General features: G+C 38.7%; 1 protein-coding gene across 1 annotated transcript in view; it reads left to right on the top strand.

Moving 5' to 3' along the window:
- Positions 1–10,929, top strand: part of LOC107724705 (copine-8) — a 60,859-nt gene extending 49,930 nt beyond the window's left edge. The window contains exons 12-15 of the mRNA XM_016533721.1: positions 6,762–6,864; positions 7,950–8,007; positions 8,408–8,481; positions 10,713–10,929. Of these exons, the coding sequence (XP_016389207.1) occupies positions 6,762–6,864; positions 7,950–8,007; positions 8,408–8,481; positions 10,713–10,901 (424 nt within the window). The 3' untranslated portion in view covers positions 10,902–10,929. The remainder of the gene's footprint in view (positions 1–6,761; positions 6,865–7,949; positions 8,008–8,407; positions 8,482–10,712) is intronic.
- Positions 10,930–11,346: the final 417 nt, after the last annotated feature.

The following is an 11,346-nucleotide window of genomic DNA, read 5'->3' as shown; positions in this document are numbered from 1 at the left end:
TCACGAGCGGGGTGACGTGAGCAACCAGGAAGCTTAAAAGTGCACCCGGCATCAGTTAGCTTCTGATAGGATGAAGTAAGCGCCTACAGGGATGCAGGGACTATGGCAGAGAGATGCAGTGTCTCGTTCCATTTAGGGAACCATGATTACATACATAACCTGAGACGTTCCCCCTCAGGGAACTCGAACTGCTTTGAAACGCTTTGGGAAAGAGAATGCCCACTGTGCCATACTAACAAGTCCCTGTCTGGTGTGTATCAGGCGAGCACATCTAAGACGAGAGGACTTGGGAATTGGGTAGAGGCCAGGTCCAGGTTATAGAACCGAACAAATGTGTGCTGAGAGGACCAGCCCGCCGCATCTTAAATGTCCTGCAGGGAAGCACCCAAGAATAAGGCCTTGGAGGCCACCATTCTCTGGGTCAAATGGGCTCTAACCCCCATAGGTGACAGAAAGCCAGAGGACTCGTAAGCAAGTGAGATGGCCTCGACCACCCACCTGCTCAGGGTCTGCTTAGTCGCCAGAAAGCACTTCTTAGGCGGAATAAAGCAAACAAACAACTGATCTGCCTTACTCCACAGGGTAGCTCTGTGGACGTAAGCGTCCAATGCTCGCACTGGACAGAGCAGATTTAGCTTCTCCTGGTCAGCTTCCTGGAAGGGAGGAGGACAGTACGCTTGCAGCACTATGGGCCCTGCCGTAGAGGTGGGCACCTTGGGGACATAGCCGGGCCTCGGGTAAAGGAAGGCCTTAACCATTCCCGGGGCAAACTCCAGGCACTAGGGGGAGAAATTTACAGTGCCACTGTTAGGTCCCTGTACAGACACACCTATATATATATATATATATATATATATTATTTTTTTCCATGTACACCTTCAGAGTGAAGGGAGAGAACCCTGCAGAAACTCCAGAATTGTACCAACTGGGCAGTTGACTGGGTCTTGCAGTTGCTGTTCACACCAAGAAGTGAAAAGTTTTAACTTCAGGGCGTACTGTTTCCTCATGGTGGGAGCTCTGGACTGGAGTATGGTCTCAGCAACCTCAGTTAAGAGACCCTCAGGGCCGATGTGTTGCCTGTGCAGACAAGCACACGGTCACCCCTCAGGTCTGGAAGTAAGTGTATCAATCCGCGGCCAGCATCTCCAGGCAATTTACGTGCCACGTGAGATGGTGGCCTTCCCAGCCCGTGAGGAAGGCGTCTGTTGTTAACATTATAAGATGATAAGGAGCCCCCAGCACCGGGCCTTGAGACAGAAACCAAGGCTTCCTCCACATGTCTAAAGCCGCGTTTCCACCGAAATTACCCGGAACAATTGTACCAGGAACTTTTTCCCCCCCAGACCTGTTGCTATCTGCGTTTCCATCGCGGTCCAAAGTACCGAGAAGAATAGGCAAATAGTCTGGTGACGTAGGTCTGCGCGCGTTTCAATACCAAGTACACAAATTTTGGACTTGCATCCTCGGTAGTTCGGACTTCGTGAGTTCGACTCAGGAGTGTGAACTCCCACGGACAGGACGACGCAAGTCCGGTAATTCTGCAAACAGCAGCGTACTTGATAACATCAGTCTCAACTTGGCTACTGCAATTTTCCTCACTGTATTTACAATAAGACGAAATATATCAAACACCACTGCCCCTTTTCGTTTTCATTTAAACATATTAATAGCCGCAGAAATGTTCAGGGAACGTACATGGCCTACATTACAATGAAACGAAATATTATATCAAACATTGCCTGTTTACATTTTAATTTGAACATATTAATAGATTAATAGAATAAAGACCAAATATTACCTGTTAAGATTTACCCAAAACGAATTATATCTTATGTTTATCCACTACAGAGACATCAGAGCCAGCGGCAAATGTCAGAAGGACTAGCCAAGTTGAGGCTGCTCTCGTCGGGATACATGAGCACTGAGCGCCAGCTGATCGTGTGGAGCTCCCGTCTTCGAAATCGGCGTAGCACATTTTCAAATAGGCGCTGTTTTTATAAATAAACCGCAGATTTGAGTTTTAAACAACTACATTCTCGCCTGAAATACTTTTAAAACTACATTTCATGACACAGTAACAGTAATATTAAAAAAATAATAATATGCAAATGGTGGTTGAAATACAATGCTGCGTGAACTCAACCAATCAGCATGTTCAGTGCTCAAGTCCCGCCCCCGAAAGTTCGGGACCTTTGAAAAAGTACTACCTTGCAAGCAGGGACTTTCTGAGGCGCAATTGTTTACCCGGAACTTTATTTAGATCCTGGTTCCTGTGGTGGAAACACACCGAGTACCGGCCCAAAGTCCCTAGTTCCTGAGGAAAGTTCCTGCAGTGGAAACGCGGCTTAAGGCACATAAGCATCGCCGGATGACCTTGATCATACAAAGCGGGGTACCCCTCGGGGAAAACCCCTTGGTCCTCAGCCACCACTGCACAGCCACACACTTGGTGAAAGTGTGGGGTGAGAGTGATATGCCGAAGGGAAGAACCCGATATTGGTATGGTGAATCGACACAGAGTACCTGCCCAAAGTCCCTAGTTCCTGAGGAAAGTTCCTGCAGTGGAAACGCGGCTTAAGGCACATAAGCATCGCCGGATGACCTTGATCATACAAAGCGGGGTACCCCTCGGTCCTCAGCCACCACTGCACAGCCACACACTTGGTGAAAGTGTGGGGTGAGAGTGATACGCCGAAGGGAAGAACCCGATATTGGTATGTTTCACCCCCGAAAGCAAACCTCAGGAACTTCCTGTGTTGAGGAAAGATGGATACGTGGAAGTATGCATCCTTGAGATCTATCGTGACTTGAGATCAGTCCTCGGACCTCATCTTAGACACAATCTGTTTGATAGTGAGCTTCTTGAAACGAAAGCGTTTGATAGCGCAGTTCAACAGATGCAGATCTATGGTCGGACACAACCCCCCATCCTTCTTCGAAACTATGAAGTATCAGCTGTAGAACCTGGACTACCCGGAGAGAGAGAGAGAGAGAGAGAGAGAGAAAGGAACATGTTATATTTCCTCCTTTCTCAAGAGGAGGACGAGAACCGAACTGGATTCTGTAGCCTTTCTCTACCACACAACGTCTGTAATGCTGTTTGCTCGCCATAGATATTAGTTTAGACTTTGACATATTCTTTTGAATGCTTGTGGACTGACAGACAACAGTAAATAGACTGACACATACACAGAGCGCTACTGAAGAGCAGAAGCTAACTTGCGCTCTGTCGGATGCGCTTTTATACTTCCTGGCGCTAACGTCACCCCGCTCGTGACGTCTCGCTGCTCCATTGGACTGATTTTACACGTGCTTCAGAACGCGGTCATGCAGGGGCGTTCCCAAAGCGAATCTCGACGCAGCTCGAGTTCCTGAAGGGGAACAGTGTGATTATTTGTGATTGACTGTTTCTTCAACTCCACCAAAGTAGTTGAGGCCTCGCACATTCTATAAGCAATGGCAACAGTTCGCGATAAAATCAGATTATGTCAGTGTTTCCTTTCCACCACATTACAGCTGTTGGTTGTTGCTGTTTATTGAGGCAGTGTGATCAAGCCTTTTGTATTCATAGGCTTGTATAAATATTAAAATATACAAATATTCATTTGAGATTTAAATTGCAGAATATCAAATTCATTATTAATTTAGATAACACTTTATTTTACAGTGTCCTTGTTACACGTTACATTTACTTTCCATCTTAATAACAATAAATTATGCTCAATTACATGCAACTAACCCTATACTAAACCCTCATCCTAACCCTAACCATATAGTAAATACATGTAGTTAACGATTATTACTCAGTACTTAAAGGGGTCATATGATGTTGCTAAAAAGAATCATATTTATGCAGAAATACAGAAAATTCTAAAGGGTTCACAAACTTTCAAGCGGCACTGTATATACAGCGGGTAAAATAAGTATAGATTTATAACCGTGTTGTAAATACAACTTAAACTTTATAGAAACATTATGTCCTCTTTTGGAAGGCCAAACAAAGTAGTTTCGCTTTCACAATGAAACACACAGCGGCTTGAGTGAGCGGTGCCAGGCGGGCTTGAGTGAGCGGAGGCTGGCGGATTCAACCAAGGAGGCTTGCAGCAACCACATGTGACGACCCCGGGCTGGACTCCGCTTCGTCCACGGTGAAAGCCGATCCGGCGATCCACAGGACAAAGTTGATGTATTTCCTCAGCGACCAGCACGGATCATATTCTCATGACGGGAATCCAGAGAGATGATACTAATCCATCTGATCTCTGTTAACACATCACCGGAGTCACACGGCTCTCAGAGGAGCGGATGCGTTCTGGTCAGACTCTCCGAACTCACCGCACTGTGCGGCGTTAAACCTGCAGGTGTGCACGATGTTTGGGGGCGTGGTGAGACCCTCAGTTTTTTTTTTTTAAATATATAATTAAATGTTTGAACAATTAAAAACGTTTCAGTGGCCAAAACCGTAAAATGACCAATTAGACATCAGGTACTGTTCACTTTTCTCTAACGCGTTTACAAAAGTAATAGCCACCTAATCTTTAAAGGGGTCATATGATGTTGCTAAAAAGAACATTATTTTGTGTATTTGGTGTACTGAAATGTGTTTATGCGGTTTAAGGTTCAAAAAACACATTATTTTACACATAATGTACATTATTGTTTCTCCTCTATGCCCCGCCTTCCTGAAGCGCGTCGATTTTTACAAAGCTCATCGTTCTGAAAAGCGAGGTGTGCTCTGATTGGCCAGCCATACAGTGTGTTGTGATTGGCTGAATACCGCTAGCGTGTGATGGAAATGTTACACCCCTTACCATACTGTGTCTCCGTGTGTCCCGGCGCAATGAGACAAAACCAATAAAACCCATTACGACGAAGCGGATCTCGTCCTCTTTTGGAAGGCCAAACAAAGTAGTTTCGCTTTCACAATGAAACACACAGCATCTCCACATCATGGCAGTGGCGGCAACAAAAATTCTACAGCGAGAATAAAAGTTACGCCTTTTTTCTTTGCGTGAACATTTGGGCGGTGTTATGCAAATCTTCCCACACAGTGACGTAGACATGTGGGGGCGTGTTTAAACGAGGCGTTTTAGGAGGGCGTTGACAAGTCTTAACTTTTATAAAGAATATCTCTTTGGATTTGAGACTTTAGTCTTTGCAACTTTACAGATCTTCTTTATGCACCAAGAGCTTGTAACACTCCAAAGAGAAAGGAAAAATTGAAATCGCATCATATGACCCCTTTAAATGGATAATTACACTGTAACAAGGACACCGTAAGTTAAAGTATAACTGTAATGTATTAATTCATTCAGTAATGTTTTGCTTAATATTATTGTATGGTTACTTTTTTTATTAAATGAATGTGTTTAAAAGGATTTCTTTTAATTAACACATTTAATGCATTTATCTAATTTACATTATAATTGTTTTGTTCTGTTCTACATGATTTCTAAAGACTCGTCAAAATAGTCTAAACCTTTGTGACAGCATAAGCGAATGAGAGAAATATATTAATTGTTAATGACATATTAATGTTACACCATAACAGCAATATTGTGTTTTTGATGTTTTCTACTTCTGGAGCTTTAATGATAATGAACAGCTTGTATTGAGCTTTATGACATATATTCAGTTTGAAGTAATTTAACTCGGTAGTTTCCTGTTGTGTGTGTTTTTAATGAGCCATAGTTGCCCCAATTCACGAAATGCCAGTGTGTCCGCAAGTGGATTTTTAAATTTGCACATTTTCAGTGACAAGTGAAGAAATGTTTTGAGCATTACTGTGTACAGCATCTTCGAAATCCTCAATGGAATATTACGTTTTCAAAGCTTTAATCCACCGAAGCCAATCTGAAAAAGCAGAGGCTGTTAAACATATGCCGAGACCATTTCATCCTTTCTCCTTACATAGAGGTCTGTAGTGGATATTTCACCACAGATCAGCTTGAAGCACAAATCACATTGAGTTGAAGGAGGCTAGTAAAGGGTGTCAAGTATCAGTGCTCTGAACAACTACACCCTTCGGTACAGTGTGTGGGAGAAAGAGAGACTGATATATCCATGATGCATCCAGATCTAAAAATAAGTCTAAAAGGAACCTCCTCTTTATTTTTTTTAAATGCGTAAAGGTAATGTGTATGACTGCCAAAGTTATGTTTTATATAATTCATTAAAAAAAGAAAATTAGTATTTATTTATTTATGACACATTTTGTTCAGTTTCTGATCTTTGTGATTTATAAAGACTGAAATAAGAGCATCAGTAAATGATACCAAAAATCTATTTTCTTTTACATCTAAAACCCTCAAAAACCGAAACAATCTGTCATCTCATTAATAACTTTCTGTATGTAGAGACCATCTGGATTTCATGTATATACAGATTTACAGTGATAACTCGTTCATGAGAAAACGTAAGTATTTTACTTTTTGGTGAACTGATGGTGAAGAAATATGAATTTGTATGATTTAATTCATACAAAAACATAGCTTTTAGGTAAAATAACAATAAAAAAAAAACAAAAAAACTCTTAAGCAGATTGTACAAAAAAAAAACAAGAATTAAATCATACATTAAAGCAATCATTAACCCCTGTGGGACGCTTGGCGCTCTTTTTTGTTGTTGTCCTTTTTCTCTATCAAATCTTTTAGTAATAGTGTAGTAAAACGGTAAAATTATATCACAATCCAGAGGCTTTGGCTGTATATCCTCCAGTAATGAGATGTTTAATGAATGTAACAATGTACTCTCTCATGCAGATATGCTGCCTCAATAAAGGACGGATCACAGTACTTCATCCTCCTCATCATCACAGATGGAGTGATATCAGATATGGCCCAGACAAAGGAGTCCATTGTTAATGTAGGTGTCCTGTCTACTAAACTACATTGAATGTTCATGTAGATTTTAGCTCTATAACCATGTGTAAAATAGATTAACTCAATAATCAACTTTAATCAACTTTGTGGGGTCTCTGCATTTTCACAACATAGACTGAACTTTAATAGGTTTCCTATAAGATCATAAAATGCTTATCCTATGACATTATAATAACCTAAAGGAATCATCCCCTAATTACATTTAAAATACTTATCTATGGCATCATAGGAACAAAAATGGATCTTGGAAATCATAGGACTTAAAGGCATTTCTTTTTGTGAACTGTGTGGACCATAAATATATATTTTGAAGTTAAAAATGAAGAACAAATGCACGTATGTGTGTGGTTTTAAATATATTATATTATAAATAGATATATAAACATAATACTATTTAATATATTATTATTTACATAACTAATTAAAATGTGAAAATATATAAACAAATATATTTTATATGTAAATATATGTCTGGTGTTACTAATGTAACATGCATGTTATTTCACCATAAACAAAAGTTAAATTAGCTATAACATGAGAAGAATTGAAAAAAAAAAAAAGATTTAGGTTACACTTTATTTTAAGGTGTCCTTGTTTCAGTGTAATTATACATATAAGTACTAAGCAATATTAATTAACTACATGTACTTACTATATGGTTAGGGTTAGGATTTGGGTTTGGCGTAGGGTTACTTGCATGTAATTATGCATAATTAATTGTTATTATAATAGTAAGTACATGTAACATATGTAACAAGGACACCTTAAAATAAAGTGTTACCAAGATTTATTCTATTCTATTCCATTCCATTGAGTGTTATTTGCTTTTAGACAAAACAGGTTTAAACTGAAAATCATGTTGTTGTTGTTGTTGTTGTTGTTTCGATTAGACAAAAAAATTTTTTTATAAATGACATGGTCGTCAATATGACATAGTTAATAAGTAATTAAGCTTTTCATTTTAATACACTGAGACATTGGGGGAATAAAAATAGGCATGTTAGTTTTAATATAATGAATTTTATCTGTTTTCTTTCTTTCTTTCTTTTTCTTTTTTCCTCATTCCAGGCTGCATGTCTTCCCATGTCAATTATTATTGTTGGAGTTGGACCAGCCGAGTTCGATGGTAAGAAGAGTTATTTATTTATTTATTTTGCTCTTATAGATTTCATATTGCTTATATTTTATTTTTATCCTCATTTTTGTTATAAACCCATTTTACATTTGCCATTTTATCTGCACAACACATCCCCTTTATACCCTACATGTGATGTGTGCTTTATAGTGATGCTCAGGCCTTTAACTTGAGCGGATAAAAGGATTGTGTACTAATGCAGAGTAAATGAGCATGTAATGTGACAGCCATTTCCTCGTTGCACTGACAGTAATGCCGATGGGTTTAGGAATAATGAAACGAGACTAAAATACTCAAAACACACAAAATTGCAGGCACTCAAATGCACAACTTACTCATGTTTTCATATCTCCGGTCATGCGTGTTTCTTATCTGTTGTGTGTGTCCTCAGCCATGATCGAGTTGGATGGTGATGAAGTCAGAATCTCATCGAGAGGCAGATATGCTGAGAGAGACATCGTACAGGTATAATAACACAGCTAACGTATTTCTCCTTCATCACTAATACAGAGTCGTCTCAAAAAGGACAACTATAGAGGTTATGGATATCTTGCAAGTTACATGTGTTTGTAAGTAAATGTACAGTCATTTGTTTTCTTACCACTTGCTTTAATGACACACTACTTACCAGAAAGTTTCAGAAATTTTTACTTTTTGAATCAAGCTACAAAAATGTGTGACAGTATTCATTTAATTTAACAAGCATTACTCTTCTCGTTTACACTTTTTGTGCCGTCTGTATATGTAATGCATTGTAATGTGTTATATATACAATGGTATCCTTAACGCATTATAATGTGTTCGAAATGCTTAATAATATAACTTATAATCAGTTTGTATGATCTCGTAAACACTTGTACAATAGAATTACAGCAGTCTAGTGCATTACAACACATGATAAACATAAAAAGTGATGAAATTAACCAGCCTACAATTTTGTTCTGTTTATGAATTACATTAGAGTCTGTAAGATTGAAAGTACTGCAGTACAGCAAAAGAACAACATTTATTGGAAATAGAAATATTTTGTAACATGATAAAAGTCTTTACTGACTATTTTTTTTTATAAATGTAATGCATACCAAGCATACTTGCTGAATAAAAATATTAATTTGTTTTAAAAGTAACCATACTAATCCCAGACTTTTAAGTGGTAGTGTATGTTACTGAAATGAATTGAGACAATGCAGAAAAGTTTATTTAGATTATTATAATAAACACAGAACCTTATTGTGTGTTGGTGTGGATGCTAATGTGTTGGTGTGAACGAGCCTCAAGATATGCTAAAATGCTGATGCTAAAATTTTGCTGTGAAACTTATCCAGGTCTAAAAACATACACCATATTAATTCACATACACCATATAAAACGTATCCAGGTCTAAAAACATACACCATAATTCACCATACAAGTTGGTGAATTTCCATGCAAATTATGTTCATTATCACCCATTACGATCATATATGAAACGCACATATATATTAGCATTCTGAGTTCTGATCTAGCTCTGCTTGCTTTATGCAACTAAGAACAGAGCTCTCTCAGTCTCTCTCAAAATGTAATTTCTTAATGTTTTCTGTGCTCCTCTGTGCTCCGCTCTGCTTATAGTTCTTGGCGAGGAAGTCATCATTATGTGTAGGTCGCCCCACGTTTGTTAGGAAGCATGTTAACAGGCAGTGTGCATGAATGGCTATCATAGGTGGCTAGGGAGGCTTGTCCAATTAGCTTTGCCTTCACATACACACAGATTCCACTGGATCTGGCTACTCAGCGGCCAACATGTACTTAAAAGCCCAGTTTTTCATAACTAAATGGCTGTGTAGTGCTCTCAGAAGCAGCCGTATCTCTTAGGATAATTTGGCTCTCAGTCTCAGAGCGTTTGAGTTGATTGGCATGCTGAGCATTTGATGGCTTTGCCCTCATTTTAGGTTAATTGCTCTTTTCAGCTCTACAAATTCGCACAGAAATGCAGATGAATGTGAGACCTGCTTCAGATTATTTTCGCCTGATGAAAGCCATAAAATCTACTTTTCATGGAAGTTAAATTGAATTTTGTAACATTACTCAAATTTGCTCTGTTTTTACATGTACCTCCAAAATCACAAATGTTCATATATGTGTTGTTAAATGTGTTATTAAATAGTTTTTGCCATTGTATCATGTATGTTTGTTTATGTACTGCTAATATGTGTGTTGAATTACAAGTTAGCATGCTGATGTGTAATATATTATATATAGTATGTAATATAGTATTATTATTATTATTATTATTATTTTACTTTTGACATGGGTGTTAAATTATGTTAATGTTACAATATTTGATTTTGTTATTATAAATACTTTTAGCTTACCCACTACTATATTGTTGAATTAAGAATGTAAACGCATTATAATTGTACATTCTTAACAGCAATCACTCCAAAAAAATGTAATAACGTTGTGAGACTGGGCCAATAATTCTAGTTTGCTATTTATAATTGTCATTCAAGTTAATAGCAGGTTGCTGTCTATTTATTTTTGTCTTTTTCTTAAAAGATTAGTTCACCCCAAAATGGAAATTTTCATAATTTACTCACCTTCATGTTGTTCCAAGCCTGAACAAAAGAACTTAAAGATTAAGAGCCATATTTCTTCAAAATTAAAAAAAGAAATAAAAATGAATAAATATGAAATATACCTTTTTTTTTCTTTTGCAGTTTGTTCCATTCAGAGACTACATTGATCGCACTGGGAATCACATCCTCAGCATGGCCCGCCTGGCCAAAGACGTTCTTGCTGAGATCCCAGACCAGTTCCTATCCTATATGAGGACCAGAGGAATCAAGCCGTCTCCTACTCCCCCTCCGTATACACCCCCAGGACACCCACTGCAAACTCAGATCTAAAATGGGCCCTGGAGCGAGCCTTGCAGTATCTCAGTATCGCTTTTTCTCAGCTTTCCTCAGCTCTCAGCTCTTTCTGTCCCTTTCTCTTTGCACTATGGGGGCTGTAGATGGACAACATGGTTAGACAGGGTTCTGAGAACAGGTTTACTTCCATTACAGGCATTCTCTGTCAGGATGTCTCTCAGTTTCTCTCTCTGTCTCTCAATGCCTGGCTAGCTTGTTTCTGAGGGCCGCATTGTAGAATGAACGTGTTTCTGGCTAACTGTGAAAAGAAGGATGAAGTTGTATGAAGGTAAGGAAAGACTAAAAAATGAGCCGATAATGTTGCACCCTGTCTCAGAACAGCAGAGCAGCTTCCTCTTCCTCAGACCAGGAAAAGGCTAACAAATCACCAGTCGCAAATAGACTGTTGTAAATAACTTCTGAAGTAGACTTCTTCCGTCAT

The sequence above is a fragment of the Sinocyclocheilus rhinocerous genome, unplaced genomic scaffold (assembly GCF_001515625.1).
Source record: "Sinocyclocheilus rhinocerous isolate Xijiao unplaced genomic scaffold, SAMN03320098_v1.1 scaffold3776, whole genome shotgun sequence".
In the NCBI taxonomy this organism is placed as follows: domain Eukaryota; kingdom Metazoa; phylum Chordata; class Actinopteri; order Cypriniformes; family Cyprinidae; genus Sinocyclocheilus; species Sinocyclocheilus rhinocerous.
This window is presented reverse-complemented; position numbering and strand designations above follow the sequence as displayed.